Source organism: Zonotrichia albicollis, chromosome 1 (genome assembly GCF_047830755.1).
Source record: "Zonotrichia albicollis isolate bZonAlb1 chromosome 1, bZonAlb1.hap1, whole genome shotgun sequence".
Classification (NCBI taxonomy): domain Eukaryota; kingdom Metazoa; phylum Chordata; class Aves; order Passeriformes; family Passerellidae; genus Zonotrichia; species Zonotrichia albicollis.
The window spans coordinates 37,928,275-37,952,234 of NC_133819.1; the positions used below are offsets into that span (position 1 = coordinate 37,928,275).

A 23,960-nucleotide genomic window follows, 5' to 3' on the forward strand; every position below is an offset into this window, starting at 1 on the left:
ATCATGCAAAGAAATTCTTCTCCTTTGTTACAGCTTCAAGATATTTTTGAACTTTATCTGTCTCAGAACTGTGAGTAGGTAACAGCTTTCCCTTCAATCTATCAGCCTTATCCTCTGTAGCGCCAAGCACCTTGGGCAGTGAAATTGATAGAAACCAAGTAATTCTTTCCTAGCACAGGTCACATTTAAAGCCAAGAAGTAAATTGTAAGAGGATTCGGTTCCTTGACTCTGACCTGGAATCCTAAATCTAACTACTACAAACCTATTTTGCTGTATAGAAACAGAGAAATTTAGTAAGGTAGATAAAAAACCCTTTTCCAAATTTAAGAATGTTTCTTAAGATGTTATATTTTAGTGCACAGTTTGAGTAAGAACATATACACCAACATTTATGAAAGCCCAGCAATAATTTGAGCCATAGGAACGCTAGTAATTTTTATACCTCCCACATCTTATAGATTCTTCAGATGAGTTACCTCGCTTTTAAAAGGTCAACCTACAATAACGTAATACAACAAATTTGTGTTGTCTTATAAAGCAGGTGAAACAGTTAATTTTTTGTGTATTGAAAAGTCAGTGAAGAGAGAGTACTGAAACCAGGTAAATGTTTATTAAATACATGAATTAACACAGATGCTTATTAACTGCCTGATTGTTCATAGACACTTGCCAACCCTATGAACAGAAGCATTCTCAAGTGATTCCAGCACATTAATCCTTTTTTCAATTACTGTTATTGATTTAAAGGGTACTTCTATACAGGTTAAAGATTTATACAGCTGTATCATGCAAGATGTGCTGAACCAAGTCAGTCTAATGACAGGGACACTGAAGAGTCTTTTGTGGTAATGGATATCATTCCCGTTCTATGCTTCTGAAAAAACCATAAAATAAAACTCTATACAGTGACATAAAAGATGGACTTTGATAAAAAGGGTATCAGTTCTGGTATGAACAGATATATAGAGCATGCCAAATGGACCGTAAAATGTACCCATTCAGGTCCAGCCCATGGAAACTCCACAAGAAAATGGGCATATCATATTGCATTACTCTCAGCCAGCACAAGTAAAAGTACCATAGATTATACTTGTCTCCTGCATTCTCTCTTCACAGAAAGAAAACTGATCAATGAACTGCTTATCAAGCCAGAACAATATAAATCTGCTGAATTCAACAGAGCTGTTGTGAAAGACTCTTGAATAGGACAAATGACTGAGATAAAGATTCTCTGGCTGGTCACCAAGGACCTCCTATATCAGAAGCAATAATGACTTATCACAGATAAACACCTTGCTAAAATGTTTCAAGTAAGCCTGTGAGAGAACCGTCTGTTGATATGGGAATGCAACTAGAGCTGCAATGCAGCTCAACATAATAGTGCTTTGAATTCGAGTTCTCAACAGGCCCTGTGAAACCAACTATCAAGACCTGTCAGATCTAACTGTAATGATTTTCTACAAAGTGAAGCTCTCTACAGAACTTTATTCTCAGTAACTGAGAATAGTTACTCTTAAAGAGCAATTGTATGGATCTAAAACCTATGAGACACCTATGTTCTTTACATGATATAGATATATACAATACACACACACACAATTGTCGTTATTTTCATCTCATGTAAAGGACTCAAGTTCAAGAGAGACGCATTTCAGTTTTGATTTTGGTGCTGATTACCATTCCCTTTTGTTTGAAACACATATCACTCCTTTGCATTCCCATTTGTATTTGCGCTGTTTCTGTCATGTGGTAAAGTAAGTAAGAGAGGAGCCTGATTGCAAATGTTAAGACTATGAACTATGTCTCTCAGTTATTTATGCTTCCCACAGCACATGGCAGTGCATGAGGAGAATGTGCAGCAGCAGCTGCTCTAATATGCAGAACCAGAGGAATGAAAAGAAGACAGGAACAACTGGCTGGAGAAAAAACACTGGAGGAAGCATCAAGGAATGAAGATAGAGAAATAGAAAATGATAAGCAGAATATATGTAGAAAGAGTAGTCTCCAGATGGAGTTAAAAACAAATCCTGGAAAGCAGAGGCCTGCTCATGAAAGCAATAACATTCTCTATCTTACACTACTGCTATTTTACAGGAGGAGCTCTGAAACAGAAACCTCAGTGCGGATCAGGAGCTGATTATGCCATTATTGGGGAGAGATGAAATTACAAAAAAAAGAAGTTGTATGAAGAACTTTCTTATTTTCAAACATCAAGTTAGCATCCCAATAATATGCTGGAGTAATTTCAGTTTTTGCAGTATTCTCTTCTAATCTCAAAGGGGCAGAATACCCCAAAGTAAATGAATATATATGAAGGAGCTCCTTCTCTGCAATACAATACTGTACAACTCAACAAGCACCACAGATGCAACGCCTTTAATTATAGATGTTTCCACTAAGTGTCTCTCACGTGGTCTGGAAATTTTATTTAAAGATGAAATTTTTCTTTATACAGCAAGCTCCTTCCATATATTTGGTATTTCCATTACCTTCAAAGGCAATGAATCATAGCACAATCATCAAAACTCTAGTTTTCAGTCTTTCTTAACCTGGAAAATTTTATGGTTTTGAACAATAGAAATATAGTGTAATCTTAACTAGCATTCATTTTCAGCACACTACCTATTTTTCCAGAAACCCACACAGACTCCTCATTAACAAAGCAATTTATCACCTTCTCTTCCTTACAAAACAGTTCCCTAATTGAGTTGTGCAAATCATGAAAGGCAGTTCTTGCCTATATCCAACAGATGGATAGAGAGTTCGAAATAGAAGCAAGTTTGAAATCTGAGTATTGGCCTGTTCAAGTTGTAGTTGAAAATTATAGTTGAATATTAGGAACTCTTTCCCAAGCTACTTGTCAATTTCTTGATTATTCTTTCCCTTAAAAGATGTGGTACCATTTGATGAGTAGCTCTTAGTTCATTGTGCAACTGAGGACTGTGTTGTAGGAAGAAGAAAAATCCTATATACGTATTTCAAAAACCAAGAGTAGGATTCAACAGTAGTGTAGAATCAGAAATTAATATAAAGTGATGTTAAGCAAATTTAATCTCTTTTAATCATGTGAAGAGAGACAGTGAAGCAGCAATATTTCATTATTTGTTATGTAAAATAAAGATTTTATCCAGTGATAAGTAGCCTGGAGCCACACTGACAAAATAACAAATAGCTCTAAAATTGTAGATGCCATCTTTTTGGCACCCAGACACCACATAAAAGCTTTGTTGTCTTCTGTGTGTAATATGTAGGTTGTTAATTCCCTTCTGAAAATATAAAGGGTTTGCTTGCATTTAAATAAGCTAGCTCTATTCAACATTCCTTACGTGTTCTTTTAATCATGAAAAATCCTATTGAACTCAATGGGTGTTTGAGTGAAGAATGCTGATCAGAGTCCTTAGAGACAGTTAAAATGGTCTCTACAAAAAAAAAAAACAATTACAAGTTATACTCTGCTGAAAGGCCACGCCAAAGATTGTTTTTCTATTAATATAAAATACCTACTAAAAAAAATTATGCAGCAAGGACCTTTAAAAGGAAAAAAAAAAAGAAAGGCGCACATTATTACTTGCAGCAGAAGAAAAACACCTATCATATTTATTAGTTTACAAATGGCATTCTCAATGTACATCATTGCATTTTCTAAGAGAAATACTTTCCAAAATATTTGAAAATAAGGTGAAATGAATCAGAATTATGCTGAACACCTTTTGAGTATAAGCACCTCCATGTATGTCACTGCCCACTACTGCAGGACATGACTTCAAAACATCAAGCCTGGATCACTGTAGAAATTTTGCCCTTCTTCCTCTGATTTCCTCACTGTAGGTGGTGTATTACATGAAGCTCACACTGTGATAAACTGACTCTATTCAAGCATTAAATGTCAATACTGACTTCAGTGATGTGAGAATTTTATCTCATGCTTACCATGGGAAAAACGAAGACAGATCTATGCACACAAGGAAGTGGAATAAGAAAGTCAATGCTTCTGAGAGCCTTAATGCCTGTTTCATAAGGAGGGCAACAGATTAATCGTATTAAACTTTTTTAAATGTCCATGTGTTGGTTGTATATATGTTTGCTCACATATGCTATTCAGAGATGTTCTGATTGTTATGCCAGGGAACAAGGTCTTGGAGCTATCTGGTGGAATTTGATCGACTGTGACTACTCCTCTACCACAATTAGACTTCCAGATTTGCCAAGTAGTTCTCCTTTTGAAATCACCAAGCTATTGTAAGCAAAAAACAAAATACCAGCATGATCAGCTATGGGAAAAGACATTTTCTGGACAAAACTATACAACCTCCACTGAGTAAGGGCCATTTTTAGGCTATGATCTACACTAGTCTCGTGTGTCTTATAAAAGCTACAGAAATAGAACACAATTAAACCATCAAGCAGTGACTGTAGTTATCTGAGGGCTGAACAACTGTGTCTGGTAATATGTAGTAATGGGTACACAAATAAAAATAAAACATAAGATAAAACATTTTCTTGATTAATTATATCACATACTGATAATGCTTCAAGCTATGGTTCTTGAGAATCAAAAGAGCAGAGTTGTTAAGTGTGGCTGGAGTTAATGTGATTCTATAAATATGAAATAGTGCTGAGTTACATCTATCAACTGCTATCTCTGCTTGAATGTTTTAGAATGTCAGAGAGTATACTAGTAACTGTTGGGGGGGGCAGAAAGCAATAAAACTTGGCATTTAAGAAACTCACACACTATCTGTGTATGAGTTACTTGAACTACTGGTCTACCAGGCAGAGAACTGCTGTTGTGCCTACCCTTAAAAAAAAAAAAAAAAAAGAATTCCCACAGAACTGTTCCACCTGAGTTGCTAGCATTTTTCCTAAGTAATTTTTGTAATCCTTATATCCCAGAAGAGAAGTTTAAGTATGTGTTTGGGGACAAAGGAAAAGACTAGAAATGTGTATAATAGATAAGACAACAAAAAATTTAAAGTACAATACATTTGCTGATGATAAGCAGCAATGATTAGAAAGTCCAGAGAAGTAGCATAGAGTAATCCTTTAATCACTATTATCATTTATCATCCTGCTAATCTTATATATGAAATCATATATGTCCTGCATGAGTTACCATCCATCAATCCACCAAATACAAAGTGAAACTGCAGAAAGGCTATCTCTAAGGCTAATTTAGATTTACTATTTATTCTGCAGTACTTACAACAAATATTAAGAGCCCAGAGTTTTCTGAAAAATCATAACAGTAAGGATGGTATAGTCCTATTTTTTTAAAAATGCTATTCTATGTATATATCCATAACAATATTTACACATTAACTGTCACAACACAAAAAGCTATCAAAATGCTGAGAGTCAAATCTGATGCAAATACCTAGTGTATATGAAAGAAAGTACAAATCAATTTGCTAAACTTGGGTGTTTCTCTACAAACATCCTCAATTTTCTTTAAAATGAATGTTCAGAATGAAAGACACAGTAAATCATTTAATGGCAATTTAAGCATCGAAGGTTAGTGCAATATAGTGGTCCAGATTGATGCATTTTATTCCATACAGATTTACAAGGATATCATTAAATATTATTACATTTCATGACAGGAAGTATGATTGTGTTGAAAATTCAATCAGGTTTCTTTGTCAGTATAATAACAAGAATTTTAACACGCTGCTGCCAAAAATCAGCGAAGCATAGTATTGCATTCAAGAAACAGCTAGATTCTAATTCTCTGTCTGGCTGAGAACAACTGCAAATATCTCAAATGTCACACATTACTTTATTTTTCCCTGCACCGCATACAGAATAAATCAAGAAAAATTACATTAAAAATGTATTAATGAAGAAAACCCACCCTTTTCCAAATTCCTGTGCTTTTCCTTTTATAGTCTCACACATTAACTTACCCAACAGCATTGCACTCACTGCTAATGAAAAGAAAGCAGGCAGTACAAATCTTCTTAAGCCTCCCGTGGCAAGAAAACTATTACAGAATGAACAGAAGAAAGTCTCTGGAGCTTTTCCCTTGTCTGCTTGTTTTACAAAAGGCAGTAAGGATCACACTGAGAAGTGTCAAAGCTGAATAAACCACTAGCAATTGGGTTTAAACCCTTTGGGTAGTTAGTCCTTCACAGATGATGATTCGACTTTGTCCAAAAACAGTATGCGAGAAACAATGCAGAATCTACCAGAGGCTGTAGCCAAGCTTAAAATGTAGACAAAGAAACAGTTTGCTTCTAAAGGTTTGCAAGGGAGGGCTTGTCACAGGACATTAATTCAAGCAAGCTGCTGTTACATCAAATCACTGCATCTATATACAGTTAATCCCAAGCTTGCTTTTCCTGTTGTGTTCGAGGTGTTTGGCTGCAGCAGACTGGAGCCCCTGGGTTTGGTGTCACTGAAGAACAGGAGAGCTCTCTTCTCTTCCCTTTTACATTAAAATGCATATTTAACATCTAGAAACCACGTGGTAAATGGTGGGATATTTTTCTCAAGCTTTATTATGATCTGCAATTGACATCTAATATGGCACATTTCAATAAAACTACTCTCCTTACCTTTGCTGTAGGTAAACTTGCCTATAAAGAAGTTTTAAATTACAAAATGCAGAGGATTTTCTTCTAAAACCATCACAGACAGTAGGGGGAGAACGTGACAATAAGTAGGCAACACTGGACTTAAATGACTACTTAAGGAAATAATCAAGAAGAATGATGGTAAATCCATATTTCTTTCATTATTTTTTCCATAATCTTGTATTCACTGTTGATAGCTGATGAAAACACCTAATATATAGAATTAGCATTTGTCTTTGACAGTTTATTGCATAGAAATATTGAGCATCTTATGTTCTTTAGAACTACACAATGACAACTTTTTATAAAAGTTTAAACACTTATTGGCAGTGCTTCAGAACTTCTTTTATAATAGGACTGGGCTTATTGAAATAAAGGCTTTGTTTACTCAAAACTAAAGTATGAATAACTATTAAAATGAATACAGTACAGGCTATGTATTATTAACAGGTCTTAACTTGTTAATAATGAGTTTTACTCTAGTCATGGACTTTCATTTTTTCTCCTCAAAGGTACATATATTTTGATTGTAGTCTAACATGATGCAATTTGACCCAAAGATGATATTGGCAAGAACAGTCCATATTTTCCTTCCAACTTATACTTATCATAAAAGACACTGAAAATGCTTCTCAGTGTTACATTAGACACTTCCTGTGCCTGACTGTGCATGTCCTGCTGTGCATAACTCTCAGCTATTCATGTAATACTTTCTGTTGATACTAATAATATTGGTCTGTGCAAATAATCATGGCACTATTCACTATTTCCCGTTCATTCTTTGACATGTCTATAGAACAAGACCATGCCTTTACCTACCACCTTACCACAAAACCACATCTTATCGAGGTTTTATGAATATTTAGAGAAAGAGCACGAGCAAAAACTGGGTCACGCATGGATATTTTTTTAATTTAGAAAAATATCTTTAGGGTATTATTACATCTGTCTCTCTGTAGGGTTCTTTACAATAAGTCTCATCTTGCAAAGTTTTCATGTCATTCCTGAACCTTTGATTTTTAGTCAATTATGCCACATAAGAGAAAACACAGAAATAGAGAGGAATGTGCTTCTCCAGTACACAAGATCAACAAAATTAGCTAGTTGCTAGCCAACGTGAACAAGAGGATTACCAGTCTGACCCACACAAATACTATGGCATGAAACAGCATTAATACTAATACAAATATTGGTCAAAATGTCAATTAGTGCAAGAATATTTGATGATGACCACTGATGGACTAACATAGGAAAACCTTCCATCATAAATCCCATCCAACTGAGCGCCAGTCAAATAGTAATTAAGTTTCAGTCATTACTTAACGTCTTCATAGCAGAGCATGAGTGGCAGAGCTTATTGCAAAGGAAGTTGAACTATGCTGCACTAGAGCAGAACGTGCTAGGGAGCAGATTCCAGCACCTTTGCACTGTTAAAATAGCAATTTACTCTAAGCTATACCAGTCACTTAAGCTGTTCAAAGCAGGTCACTTGTGACCATATCTCCTTGGTGCTAGAATAGCAGAATTCCCTTTCTGACACTTTCTACACAACTCCTTGTGATGGGAAATCTACAGGACACATATTCCCTGGTGACATCTGATAGTAAAAATATTGAAGGGAATACAGAAAATATATAAAATATAAGTCAATCATCCTATTCTGCTATGTTAAATACACTTCAAACACTGTACCACAAATGTTTTTAAGTGAAAAAAATCAACTTAAAAAGCAGATAAAGAACATAAAGAATATATTTGTAAAAATACAAATTCTGTCATCAGTTCATGCCACTGAACTTGTCTTAATTTGGATGCAGTTTGAGTTTGGAAATGAAGAACGTTTTAGACGTTAGTCTTCCTTAGTGTAAATAATAACAATGTGGCACATCCAAGTAGGGGTGAGGAGTCCTTCTTACACTATTCCACCTGATGGAACAGGGCTTGAAAGAAAAATAAGGGGATGTTCTTACTAGGACTTAACAAACATCAATAATTTGTCTCCTAGCCCAGTCCTGAAGATAGCCTGATGAAACAATAAACTAATTCACACATCTTTTTTTGTGTAATCTTCCTGTAGCTAATTCATTCTGGCTGCTAGCTTCCCAAAAGTAGCACAGTGACACTCCCGTAATGACTCATTCTCGTAAACCTAAAGCTCCATGTGCTTAGTGGCTGAATTACTTTCCCCAGCTCCTTGAAGTAGGAAGATTTAGATCCTTCTGTGAACATTACACTAAACTCCAACTGTTCTGCTGCTTGGGAAAGAAATCATAAGGACTCTGGGGGCAAGAAAAAAGAAAGGACAGGAACAAAAAATATAAAATAGCTTAAGTGCTTTCCATTATTATTAGGTTCATTATTGTGAGCAGGGGTTGGCATCAAGGCCTTTTCTACTCCTCATACCATCCCACCAGTGACTGGGCTGGAAGTGCACAAGAAAGTGGGAGGGGACAAATCTGGGAGAGCTGCCCCCATCTGACCCAAGGGACATTCCATACCTACAGCTTCATGCTCAGTATATATAAGCTGGGGAAGAAGGAGAATTGGAGGGATGTTCTGAGTAATTACTTTTGTCTTTCAAGTAGCCACTACGTGTGATTGAGCTCTGCCCTCCTGGAGATGGCTGAACATCAGCCTGCCCATGGGAAGTGGTGAAGGAATTCCTTGTTTTGGTTTGCTTACGTGTGCAGCGTTTGCTTTACTTATAAAACCATCTTTATCTCAAGCCATGAGTTCTCCCACTGATATTCTTCTGATCATCTCCCCCATCCCTCTGCAGAGGAGTGATGAAGCAGCTGTGAACTGCTTAGTTGCCCCCTGGGGTTAAACCACCATACTTAGCAGGGTGTTTGTAGTACACTGAAGATAATGGCTTATGGGTAATTTTACATTGTGTGTAATTTTTGTTTGCTCATCTATGAACGTTCTTATAGTATAAACACACAGAACTTACTTGGTTTAAATTCATGTATGGGAAATTCACTATTCTTGCAGCAGGCAATATCACATGCTTAGACTTACTTTTTAGATTTTAGAACTTTCAGATCAGTTGTATAGTTAGTGCATAGACTCTCTGTACCACTAAGGAGGAACACAACTATCCTTTAGCATTAAATTTAAAGCCAGAATCAGATTTCAGGGATCTAATAATTGAAGAAGCCTTGTCCCACACAAAAGTCCAAAAAGATATTCAGTCCAGCAGCTACATTTTAAAAAGTGCAAACTGTGCTTGGAATACTGCATTTAATCTCGCACAGTGAGATTCACTGTCCCTAGTCTACATACCAGGAGATCTCCATTATTAACCCATCATTTATATATTCAGGGATAGGCTGAATTTTCCAGTACAAACTATATCCCAAAACCCGAAAGTTAAACACAATCATCAAATGGAAAGCCATAGATGGCCAGATGTTCAGCAGATTAAAATAGGTGGGGAGTATTAAATCAGCAAAGGTGCTATTCTTTTTGAACATATTTATCCAAAGCAACAAAAATACCCCTTCAATGCCAGCACCAATAAATAGGAACTTAATGCGACTTAAAATACAAGCCTCTCCTGTTTTAAAAAAGCCAATAATTTTCCAGCAGTTACAGCTGGAAGACTGTCTTTCCAAGATAGATCTCATAGGGGATGAATTAAATAAATGCTTTTGTCTGCATTGAACAGTCAGAATTTTATATTCAGTATATATTTTTAAAAATTGAGAAAGAGTTTTAATAATAAAATAAGAGAGGAAGGTCTGACTCAAAGTCAATGTTAGTTCTCTAATGAAGATTTAAAGGAAATAAATTACATTCTATTGCACTTTTAAACCACCTTTCATGGGAAAAACACAATACAAAGAAAAACAGTATTGAGTAAATTGCCATGTAAGTAGGATTACATATTTGCTATACATTTCTTAGAATGCACTTATTAATCAATGCTTTTTCATCTATAGGACTTTTGAGAAAACCAGTCTGCTTTCTAGCAATAAACTAGATAATGACTCAAGTCCTCACAGTTTTCGCAACTTGAAACTATCGTAGAACAGCTGTCAGGACATACCATTTCTTTGATCTCACTCACACCCATACAAAAGATCAGCGAACAAAATAAGCAATATAAAATTAAAATGTGTATATTGCTCAGCTCAAGTTGCTATTTGGACTTTTTGGTCCCAGTTACAATTTTAGGAAAAATAAATTCAAGGGCTAAGAAACAGAGAAACAAAGGAAAGTGGTTTCTTCACCATGAGAACATCTCATCACAAAATGTAGTTTCCAGGCCTTTCACTTCACTTATTTTACTCTAAATGAACAGCAAAACTAAAACTAGTTCTTCTGGTAAAGTGGTCATGTAGATGGAGCTGGTAAAGATGGCATAGCTTTTACTAAACCCCAAAATCTCTTATGTGTATTTTGGCCTAACATTTACACTGATATTCTTGATGCTCTCTCATTCTTGGAAGATTATATTTTTTTTAAAGTTTCAGAAAAGACACATCAATCACTTCCAATCACAAGGGTTGTTAGTTTGCTGAAATAATTTGACTATTTCTTTCCTCAAACTGTATCTACTTCCTTGCATTCTGATTGACTATACATGTCTGATTTGCACAAGTTAATTTTTAAATAACTGCATAATGCGCTATTCCCTTTACTGTGATTGCCTAAAACCTATCATTAGCCAATCAAAGAGCAAGGATCTGCACAATCACTCTGGGATATTTTTCAGTAACTGCACTGTGAATATGAAATTTTCTTCCACTATGCAAATTTCACAAACATATTCCTAAAGCTCTGATTGGATCTATGGTTCAGAATTTTAAAGTTCTTATCCATGGTTCTGTACAAACTTTCATATTGCTCAAAATTCTAGATGCTTTAGAATATTAAAAAATAGAAAAACAACCAGGGAAAAAACTAAAACAAAACATAAAAAGAGGACTTCCATGCTCAAATATTAGAAGACTCCATTAGAAGAACTCTAGGCTCAGGCTCTCAGTTACAAAGGATAACCACTAGATAACCACCATGGTGCCTGCACAATAATCACTAACACACATGAAAGAACAGAACACAACCTCAGCTAAAGCTTAACAACAAAAATCAAAGGAAAATTAAAACAGTCTATAGAGAAACATATTCTTGAAACATCTGAAGTCTCTTTCAGGTCCAACATGTAAGTAGTTTGCCAAAGACTTAAACAGAAAGATTGTTATAATTTTTCCTTCATTTTCTTCACCCTACAAATCAGCTACCTAGCTGGGCCAAAGCAACTGTCCAACTATGTTAACTTACTGGATTTTCAGCAGAATATATGAGATTATGTGGTACAAATTTACTTTTTATTTCTGTCTAGTAGAGAGAGTATCTCTACTGCCATTCTGTCAGCTGTTACCAGTTTTTGTCATGACCATGGAGACTGAGAAGAAGTTAAACGTAAGATTATTTTGGTATTGGGAAGTTGTATAAATTTGACAAAAATCTCAAACTGTCTTTGGTGCAAATATTTTACTGAAGCATACATATCACATATTTATATAGCATATTTAATTTGACATTATCCTAAATTTACATGGAAACTATTAGACAGGTGGTTTGACAAAAAGATGCAAGAAATAGATAGGGAACCCTGATTATTAATGCCAGCGTTGATGCCTACAAGGGAACAAGCATATAAAAAATATGGATTAATAATTCCAGATTCCTGGGGATTTTACAACTGATTCCTGGTATATACAGTGCCAAACAACATTAACACTTGGAAATATATGAACATGAGCATTTTCATATTAAGCCATACACATTTTCAGCACTGTTTACAGGAAACACCATGACTACCTAGAGTACTGTAGCAACTGTTTCCAAATGCATGGTAGCAATGCCATTTCATGGGAAGAGCATCCAAACTGTAAGAGTGCTATAAATCACACTACTTTTAAGATAAAAATAATGAAAAGCGTATTACTGGTTTTATGAGATATTTTGCTCTCAGAACTAAGAGCAAGCCCAATCTATTACACCTCAGAGCCACAAACACTGACAAATGTGCAAGAACTTTGGTGTTTATTATCACAACACCCAGATACATTCATCCTAGCAGCAAAAAATACGTCTGCTTCCTTTCATGGTGTATTGTCAACTTATTCTACATCTCCCATACATTCTTGGTGACTTCTCATGGGCAGCTCCTCACAGTACTAACTCCTTCTTCACAGCACAGCCAACAAACTGCAACTCTCTTCACAACCACCTAACCCACTCTTTTGTAGCACTTTTCTTATTGGACACAGCTGTGGCCTATTAAGAGCAGGCCCATTCCTAGTCTTCAGTAGGAAGACTATCTTTATTTTCTTTCTTTCTGCACTATCTTTATTTTCTTACATTCTATCCCTCCACAACAGTGAGCACTTAGTCTAGAGGAAATACCAAGAAGAAGCCTCATAAAATGAGGAGTAAAGGTCTGAAATGAAATTCAAACTTTTCTGATTATTTATGCATAGTTAAAAATTGCAGCTCAACCTAAATACATGTCATCTTAAGAAGAAAGGAAGATGGACAAGCAGATTATTATATCAGATCAGTACATATATAGGTTGATATAGGTGTCTTAATTTGAAAGCTTTAGCAGGTCTAAAGGGAATTCATTGATAATATTTAATAACCATCACATATGTTACCAGCCACTGAAAATGAAGACAGAAAGTTTTGACCTACAAGTAAAGAGTCAAATGCTAGAAAATTTCAAAGTTATTTGTGTTAATTTCTTCTCCAGCTGAAACATTATGGCTAAAGCAGAGTTGGAATACTCATTAATTTTCTATGGAATGTATTTTGGACTCTAATTTCAGTCTAATCTGGAGTCCAACATTTACATTCTGATTTTTTTCTATGAAATATAATTTGTGGTTTTCATCCAGGTCTCACATGACTCTGCTTGCCTTAGGAACTGCCCAGAATAATTCTGTTCATTATGGAAGAGTCAAGTGTCTTAAAGTAAGTTAAACTGGCAGTTATGTCATTTAAATACTTATATTTTTAACTCACTGAAATAGTCAAGTATTTATTGAGGTTTAATATGGAAAAAAATGTTTTTACAATATTTTTTGCAGGAAATTAATTTAACAGCTTTGCTTCCACCAGCTGTGGTTATAATTTGTCGTATCTTAAGTTTCTCAAAAAAAGAACCACTCATCATGATGGCTATATATGCTTAAAACACCACTTTTGCTGAGTGTCTACAAGATATGACACAGCCTTTACACACTTTTGCCTATGTCTTCAGCTTCATCTTGTTTTCTAGTGCAGATGTGATTTAGTAAGACTGTCTGACATGGCACAGAAATAGAAGAAAACTTTTTGAATCTCTCAAACAAGTTTTTGCTAGATATCTTGCACATCATGTTAAATGAGGAATAGACTCAGTAATAATTTTGAGCTTTGTTAGTTAGAAAAAGAAGAATTTGTGCATTTGCTTAGTCTCCATTTGGCATACAGATCCAGAGGCTGACTAACATTATTTAAAAGTTAAATAATTAAAATAGTTTCAGATATTAAAGAGCCTTGTTGGTAGTCAAAAACCCTTAAATAAGATAAAACATGTTTGTCAGGATTATACTTATTAACACTTTGAAGGAGAATGGAGAAAACCTCACAGTCTTGCAATCTTTTGCAGCAAAATCTTAACTACCTGCCATGGTAAAGACACAAAAGGAGAGAAAATTGTGTTCAGTTTTGGGCTTCTCAGTATGAGAGAGACTTTGAGATGCTGAAGTGTTTCCAAAGGGCAATGGAGCTGGTGAAGGGTGTGGAGCACAAGTTTTTTAAAGAGTGGCTGAGGGACGTTTAGTTTGGAGGAAAGGGGGCTCAGTGGGACCTCATTACTCTGTACAAATGCCTGAAATGCCAAAGTAACAAGCAGTAGGACAAGAGGGAATGCCCTCAAGTTGTGCCAGGTTTAGATTGGATATTATGAAAAATTTCTTCACTGAACAGGTTGTCAAGCATTGGAACAGGCTGCCCAGGGAAGTGGTGAAGTTATCATCCCTGGAAATTCAGAAAACACCATGTGGCACTTAAGGACATGGCTCAGACCACAACTAGCTTAATGGCTGGACTTGATCTTAGAGGTCTTTCAGAACTTCAAGGATTCCGATTACATGAAGATAAGGCAGTACTAGGCATGTGAATTGGTCTCCAATGCTTATACTGCACATATAGCAAAAACCATTTAGACAGCTCAATTACTTTTACGTGAGCTTTACTGATACTCATGAAAAATTACATTCTATGTGATGTTTGCAAAACAAAGCAAAGCTCTTTGTAATGCGTCCCCCCACTACACAGCACACAGGGGCTTCGCTGGTGATACCTTCATTTACATCTCTAAGAGCGTGAAAGACTTTCTTTTAATTACTGCAGGTAGGTAAGTTCCCAATATACAAGGCAGAAAATATGATAGCATATAATACAAGAACAAAAGTAACATTTCAACCAAATGCAAAAGATTCCACAAAATAGCATGAGGAAAATTCTTCTTTTCCCATAGTAAATAGCTGAAAGAAATTTATTTTTAGGCAGAGGGATATGGTAGAGGAGGTAACCTCGTGTTCTGGCAATGACAATATATGCAATAACATCAGAGGTCTTTTCTATTATATTACCTGGAGTCATGTGTACTGTTTGATAACCTCCTCTGGACCACAAGGTTAATGGCAGCCTATCGAATTCATCCCATTGCATCCTCCAACCAGATTCAACTAGAGTTCACAACATGTAAAATTCATTCTTATGTTTTTAATGTAAAAGGAAAAGTGTGCATATTCTGGGGTAAAGCTACTCTTAAAACTTGATCAACAAACATAAACTACAAATTTTGCCAGCAACACTAGAGCATTCTAGTACTTGATAAAATAATGTAAACATTAGGCCATCTTGTATTTTTATCTCCTCCACTAGATGTGCTAATTTATAAAAGGTGCAATTTTATTTTTTCTCTCTTTTTATGTGGCTATGATTATGCAAATCCCATTTAGAAAAATTGAAAATTCTGTAAATGTGTCAAAACAACATTATTAGATTTTAAAACCATGCCATCCCAAAGAAAATTTAAGAAACAACCATCTTTATGATTTTTTTCCCTCAAACATGAGTCTAATATTCTCTGCCAAGCAGGCAAAAACATGACATGAAGTCAGCATTGCAAATTTATTGTAAATTAAAGTGCTTTCTTTCTTTTAGCTTCACTACATTGCCTTCACTATTATTGCTTAAATAATAATGAATGTCTCTCCCTTTTCTGGCTTAGCCCTCGTCACTTCTCGAAATGAAATCTGTCAAACTCCTCAAACAGAAATGTGGTTTTGCTGCCACTGATACCAGGAAAAGCATTTGCTGGTTTAGTTAGGACATCACAAAAGACCTTTCAGGTATCTGATGAAATTATCTTCAGATTTTTATCTTTTCATTTCCATTTCAAATTCAAAATGATTCGTAGAGGTTAAGTACTGAAGCATTAACAAGATGCACTGTAATCTATCACTCTGCACTATGCTGCAATTTTCTCTACCAAAATGCCATCTTAAAATTACTCCCTTGAATTTTATTCTTTTTTTTAATGTGGCCATTATTCTCCTCTCTCCTGGATCAGTGGTACAAATATTCTAGAACCTCCTGTGTAAAAATCACTCCCATTGCAATATGATGACTTTACTAGAATACGACTTTTCTGGCCTTGCAAGAAAACAAAAATAAAATCAAGGTGTCCCTCTCCTCTGATGTCATAAAGATTTCTGCCAGGTCCAGTCAGGAGTTCAATAGGCTGCAGAAAGCTCCAATCCTTGCAGGATTGAATCTGTAATGTGGCAGGCCCTTCCCCTTCATGGCAATTACTGTTTATATTGCTGTACCATTCAGTGTCTTTAATGAAGGCTGTGGGTCTCTTGGGATTGAGTCTGTAAATAAATAAAGTCAGTCTCTGTCCTGAATAAGGACAAATTATCTAAGGCAAAGCATCAACAAGTGAGGGACGGAGAGAAGAATGATAGCACAGGAGTGGGAAGAACCAAACTAACTGTGACTGTATAGAATAGGAATAGAGATACATGTTCATTTTGATGGCTTACAACTGTTCGTATTTTCAAATGTTATTCATTGAAAAAAAAACTTCTTATAAACAAGCCTGCCTATCTACAATAGGCTGTTAAATTTAGACATCTTCCTGGTAGCCAACTTATTTCAGAACTCCAGGTGGTATTAAGGAAAAAGGTGGAGGAAGATTAGAGCAAATGTTGTAACTCTGAGATTATGTTTAGAGATGAAGCATCTTTTGCAATTAGATGAAGATGTAAGTCTAAAATGGATGGAGGCATCCAAGGTGAGTAGAACTCATGCAAATGAGTAGGCAAGTAACAGACTAGAACAGATACACAATAAGCATACCTAATTGTTAAAAAACCTCCAAAATGAAGATGAGGAGCAGGAACAGAAATAAGACCAGGAAATCAGGATCTTGATTAAAATAGAGGAAGACATGCAGCAGCTGAAGGAAGGGGCATTAATTTTTGTAACTGGAAATGAAGGCATTACAATACTAAGTTAAAAGGTATGCATTTAGGGACAGAAATAAAGACCAGAATTGAGAATCTTTGGAGTCAGAAACCAGATAGTCAAATAGTCACAAAGTATACATAATAAGCGTGCAAGTAAGTACAATGAATATTTAGGAAAGAGAAAAAAAATTCCAAGCAGCATGTAGATTCTCACTGTGCAGCTGTGTTGCAGATGATTTAGGCTCAAATCAATGTACAGGAGTACAGAAGGACAAAATTTCAATATATCTTTAATGATTTTATGTCGTAATTTCCTACTTAACTTGTGCTTGAAATGTGCCAGTGTTTTCTTTATTTAAACAAGCCTAGGATGCAATGTATTTGGTGCAGGACTCTTAATTTTTCCCAGGATATTTATTGTGAGTGTTTGTCTCCCAGGCCTTTTCAAACCCCTTTCCTCCTGATCCCACTTGATTGATCAAGCATTACTGCAATATCTCAGGAGAAGAGAAAAGCCTTGGAGTTGAGGACACATAGGCCACCAAATTTAAAAAATTTATCTTCTATATCCCCTTTTTGAAAAAGTTATCTTCTATATCCCCTTATTGCAATGTCTTTGCAATAAGGTGAAAATGTTTTCACACTGTGCCATGCTAGACCACTGTGGACACTTCCATTTGCAAACAGTAAAACTCCATGCATTTGCTGATTATTCTGGTATTTCCTTTCAACAAGAACTTTGTAAATTTTAGCCCAATTAGTATCTCCATCTAACTGCAGCCCTATATTTCTTTTTAATATTAAATTGGATCTATTTGTGTGTGGTGCATGTTCATATTTAACAAATATTTGTTACTCAAGCATAGGAAGCAAGCTGAGATTTATCAAATTCTACCATGAAAAAATAACCTACTTACTTAAAGAAACAAAAGATAAACCCCTGAGCCTCCCTTCCAGAACAGTCTGTCATGCCAAATAACAAGAAACCAACTAACAAACAGTTTCATTGGGTAGACTGAATGTAGTATATTAATTATCTATCTAGGTCAGTACATAAAGTGTGGAAGACTTGATGATCAAAAATTATGATATTGATAAAATTATTAAAACACAAATATTGTCATATTATTATAACTTTGAATTAAAAATGTAAAACGTTCAGTGCCAAACAAGCTCTCAAAGGAAATGTAAATATTATAATGTATTTTAGGAAGATTAACTTTTTTCTTCTTTAGTGCCTTATAAGCAGGTGTCCAGGGTAGATATGGACAATATAAAATCAAAATTTAGAAAGGAATAGTGGCCCGTTTATTAGAGTTCATGCAGTTGTAAAAAAATCATTAAACATTTTACAATGTAGGATTCCAAATTCCTGTAAGTGACAGCTCTGAGTTTAGGCAAGGATTATGGCAAGAACCTCTAAGTATATCAAAAGCACAATAAATAGAACTATAAATTGCTCCATGTGGTTGGTTGCACAAGTCAGACTTAACCACCCCTCATTTTTACCACTGTGGTTAAAATTAAATTCTCAAGTATCATTTATGTTACTTTTAGTTACTTATGGCTCTAACCTGTGACTATTTTAAAAACATTTATTGGTATATAAATGTCAGGTGCGTCCTTTACAGTTTGAATTATCAATCTTTGCACAAACTATTTAAAAGAGGAGGCTAAATTTTGAAAAATACTTTCTTGAGTTTTAGTGGGCTGTTGGCACAGTTGTACTTACTTGCAGCTGTAAGGATGACTCAATTATTTGCAAAAGAGCAGTTATACATAGATTCACAATTACTGGGCTATAAATAATATCATCCTAATGGGCTGTTTTTGCACTGCTTCCTCATTCAATGAAGGTGGTGGACAGCAGAACAGAGGAGTTCATGGAACACTGAATTTTGCAGCTGTAATATTTTAGTTTAGCTAATGCTTAAATTATGATAAATTTTTATTGGAATAAAAAATTTTAAAAACTTTATGGCCCATTTGAAAAGACTAATTAATTCTTTGCAACAGCAAAACAAATTGTTTTCTTCTTTCAACAGTATCAATTTTTTGTTACTCCCCACAAAGTGTAAGAATGAAAGAGATAAAGAAATATGTCTAGTATAATAATAAAGAGAAAAGCCAAGTAAACTACAACAGGAGCCCTAAATAAAGCAGGCAGTTTAAACAGGAAAAACTGTGAAGTTCTTCTGAGAAAATTCATCATTCATTATTCTTTTTTTTGCATTAGCATGCAGTCCATCTGACAAAATAAAAATTGTCCTCTTTTTCCAAAATGACAGATATTCTACTTAATTTCTGAGTATGAGCTTGTTAAGGATTTAAATTATCAACGTCTTTGTACACACTAATTTTTTTTAAGGAATGACACCATGAATTTCTTTTTTATGATTGCACAAGAGGACCTCCTTTGCCTTTCATTACTCAAATGGACTGTATGATTTGAGGTTGTGCAAGCTTCAACATCAATATAATCTTTAAACATATTTCAAAGAAGACTGTAAATCAACCCTATTTTTGAAGGAAAGTATTTCACACCATTTGAAAGACGTAAACTGCTACATATATTAACTATTGATTTTGTAAATTATTAAATCTGTCATTTTAGTTACAATAAATATAATTTTTCATTCATCATAAAATGATACTAAAAAGAACTGCAATATTTTCAGTGCAAATACTTAGGTTTGCATTTATAATACAATTGTCAATATGACCATCATAATACTATACTGCCATAAATTCTGAACTTGTCAGCATCCACAAGTGAAACATTAGGCCCTGTCATTAAGTGGCTTTTAGCACTTTTTTTTGACACAATCTAATCTGCAGATTTTCCATATCTCTGTGAGGTTTATTTTTTCTCATGACATATTCTCCCAACTATGCTGATTGTACCTCCTGATGCAGCTTGTTAACCAGAAACGCATTTCTATTATTAATTTTCCTCTCAAAAGAATTGCATGCAAAATAATTTGCAATTCTGAGATATTAAAGCAGAAATGATTACAAGAAAGCCTTACTTTTTGTGTACGAGTAGCTGGAATATTTCAAAGTTTAATAAACTATCTCAACCTTACCAGATAATCATATCATGTCCAAAGCCTTCTCTGAACAAGAAATTGTCAAGGATTTCTCATCTCTAGTTTTCTTCATGTTTTATTTTCTTTCTACAGCCCTCCTTATTTTCTAAACCCAGGCCATAAATTTTAGTAAGATTTTAATACCACTTTTTAAATTAAGAATCACAGCAAAAAAAAGGCATGTGATATTCTCCATTAAGCAGCCAAAAAGCACACTAGCTTAAAGAAATATTAAACATTTATCAGAGTTTTAGCACGCCATGATAATAAATTCAAAATTTAAAACCCTTTCTAAAAATAAATAAGACATTTAATTCACTCTATCAATTCTTTTTCTCCTTCTATCAGCTAGTTGAGGGGGTGGGTTTTTTCAGTTACACACATTAAAAAGCAAATGGCATGTGTTCCACTTCTCAATCAGTACAGTTACAGTAATTGCACAGCAATTTGATAAGAAAAGGTCATTTATGTGGTTTGAGTTATAATGAAAATATTGTCATTTAAATCATATTTTCAATAATAAAAGAAAGAATTTAAATTAACTCTAACTTATGGTGGAAATGTAGTACTCCTGAATATCAAGAATGAGACTTTATAATATCCTGAATATGCCTTTAGAAAATAATTTTGGGAAGCAGAACACCCACTTCTTCTAGGAAACCACCTCATCTTAAATGTCATTCTCTAGCCATGAGCAGTAGTCCAGCCCTTTTTTGCAGCTGATATCAAAAGATTTGCCACTGCACACACCTCAAAAACCAAGCTAAAGGTATGGCCAAGACTTTTGCAGCATGCTAACACAACTGCTTGGATCACTTCTCACTATGGATAAAATTACAGTCTACCTGCTGTGAGAACTCATTTTTTGTCACTTCCTAACAGGCGCCAAGGAGTGCACCTTCAAATACATGTTCAATGATTTCTCCTGAAAGTCTTCCTAAGGTATTTTGTATTTTCACCTGATGTAGGCTTATATGTGGGCTAGAACTTACAAAAAAGCCTAACAGTGACCTAAGTAGCTACAGAGGAAATTATTTTTCCCATATCTGTGATCACATAACAAACAGTAAATAAGTTTGATTTACTGCTTAAAACCGATTTAACAAACAGTAAATCAGTTTGAATAACGTGAGCCATCCTGAATTATTGGGCCATTCATCCAACTCCACCCACTGATCCATACCTTTTGGAAATTAATGTTTCTAATAGCTGAAAAGCATTCCAAAGGTGTCTCACTTAATGCAAAAATACACTGATTTCCAGAGCAAGACTCTGCCCTTTGCTTAAACATATATCAGTCATGGCTTTCAGACCAAATACCTAAATACATTTCATTACTCTTCTGTCAGTAAACATATTTGAAAAATGTCATTGCCAATTCTTTCCAAGATTTGGACAGAACACTGAGTTCAGTTAAAGAGCAGGAAGACTTAGGACAGGACCAGCTGAATTTTTTGTCTGTGTTCTCCCACAGACTGCACTAGACCCCAGAACACTGAGTGTCCATTCATCTTCATCAAACAACCTGCTGACCTTTTCCTTGTGACCCTGCCTGGCTTCTTGAAAGCAAGACTCCACGTTATGCTTATCAGTCTCTCATGCTTCCTCCACATCAACTACATATAATTTTGATATGTCATTATAATGCAAAGAATTCCTTATTTAAAGCATTATATACTTTTTAAATGTCAATCTTATCCTACAGATTTTTTTTGTGCTTCGTCTTTTTTTTTAAAACCATATAGGTATTTTTAAGAAATTGTCACAGTAACCTGTGCACATAGGTGGTTTTGGTTTTTTTAACTTGGAAGTAAAATCACAATAGTCCTTATTACATGTTACAGGAAAAATTTTCATGTTTTTCATTACTAAATATGCACAAAAAATACGGTATGTGTACAGGTGTGTAAAGGTTATGACACACGCATATACCCCAAATATGGTATGATAAATACATCCTACCACACAGACATTAAACAAAGTGTTGACATTCACACCACGTGTACACTCACACCACCAGTACATCAGAAGATTACAGCAAATATACAGATTTACATATAGTAGTTACTATGAAAACATCTAAAATGAATTTAGCCATGTGAGCTAGGAAAACACTGGGACTTCTATAGAAAGAACTACTCTTTTGACTTTTCATGTTTAAATTGGGCATCTACAATCATTTCCACACCACTAATTGTGAAAGTTTCTCTGAAGCACTATGAGAAAAATAGGAAATTAAACTTATAGAATATAGTCTTTTTTCTAAAGCATTAATATTTTTTTAAAGATTTGAATACTTGTTTAGTTTTGCTCTAGAATTTTATAAAAAATCATGGAACTATATTAAAAACCCAGCTGAAATAAATTAGTATCTAAGGATAATTCAGTACAAGCCCTGACTGAGGTGACACAATGGTGGAAACGAGTCCCAAAGTACCAGTATGAATGCTAATTAATAGTATGAAGTAGAAATCTCATGTTTCTTCCTGTTTCTTATGTGTCAGTGGCATATGTCTAGATTCTATATTCTAGCATGTTTCATTTGTTCATGAGAATGCCTGCTTCAGCATTCTCATGTTCATGTTCCATTTGTTTCCTGAGAATGCCTGCTTCAGCACTAACAACATGCATATGCACATTCTAAATTGCAGCTTGTGATGTTCTCCTCATGCCTAACACAAAAAAACCCCAAAAAATTCCCCCCCAAAAAGATAAAAATCAAAAAGAACAAAAAAAGCCACAAACCTCACAATACAAAAAAAGTTTTTGTATTCAGGTCCATACTTGAGCACATCCCTTATAGAGCAAGAATTCCAATATCATTTAAGTAACATCAAAGCCTTTTAGTTCAGTCATATCCTAGTCCTGAGAATGTTTTCTTTTACAACTTCGGCTGTACGTGTGTCATATCCGTTACACCAAATTCTGCATAAATGAAAACTCTTTTAATTCCACTGATTCCAAGAGAGGTAGATTGATAAGCAACAGATCTGACCTTTTGCCTTTAGGAGTTAGAAGATTTATTAAGTCTTTAAGACTATCACACTTTGTTGTCCAAAGGAGAGCAACAGCCAAGCACAGGAGAGAAGAGACCAAGTTAAAAATGTGTTCGCACAATACAAACAAGCTAGTCATCTACAGAATAACAACTTGGGTTTTAACATACGACATCTATTTCCACTGAGTCAGAGTTTTTTGTTTATCTTTCTTTTTAAGAGGAAAATATTTGTCCCTTTATAAAATGTAAAAGGGGACAGAAATATTAAATAGAATATTTCTGTTTCAAAATGGCACAAAGAAAGGTTTAGTCACCACTGTAGTCATGATGCTTTGTTTTCCACAGGTTTTGACAGTGAATCACATCCTAATTGTTCCCAGGAGCACACTAAATAATTTTCAAGTTTTGATTTATTCTCACTGGTAACTACCATAATTTATGATAGATTCCATTTTGTCTAGCCATGCTATAAACCAAGCTCATGTAAGCAAAAAACATCCAACAAGACAGAACATCACAGTGGGAAAACGATTTTGAAAAGACAGTTACTTTATAATGGCTAAACTTTGTGAAGGATGAAAGAATATTACAAGAAGAAAGAGAAAAATACAGGTATTGCAGCTACTATTCAAGAACACATTTTTGTCTTATTGTCACACGGTCCAGTGACACAAGATAGTGGAAATGTTCTTCAGCTTCAAAGCCCAAATTTTTTCAAATGAGGCATCCATAAAATACCTTCACAGCAGAAGAAATGTACAC

The 23,960-nt window shown here is 34.9% G+C and overlaps 1 protein-coding gene across 4 annotated transcripts in view; it reads right to left on the reverse strand.

The window, feature by feature from the left end:
- Positions 1-23,960, reverse strand: part of ZNF385D (zinc finger protein 385D) — a 413,388-nt gene that overhangs the window by 244,969 nt on the left and 144,459 nt on the right. Inside the window, exon 1 of one of the 4 annotated variants that reach the window (XM_074538376.1) lies at positions 5,905-6,042. The exons of the other annotated variants lie outside the window; for them this stretch is intronic. Coding sequence (XP_074394477.1) covers positions 5,905-5,914 — 10 coding nt within the window. The 5' untranslated portion in view covers positions 5,915-6,042. Of the gene's footprint in view, positions 1-5,904; positions 6,043-23,960 lie in introns of those variants that run through there. 4 annotated transcript variants of the gene reach the window in all.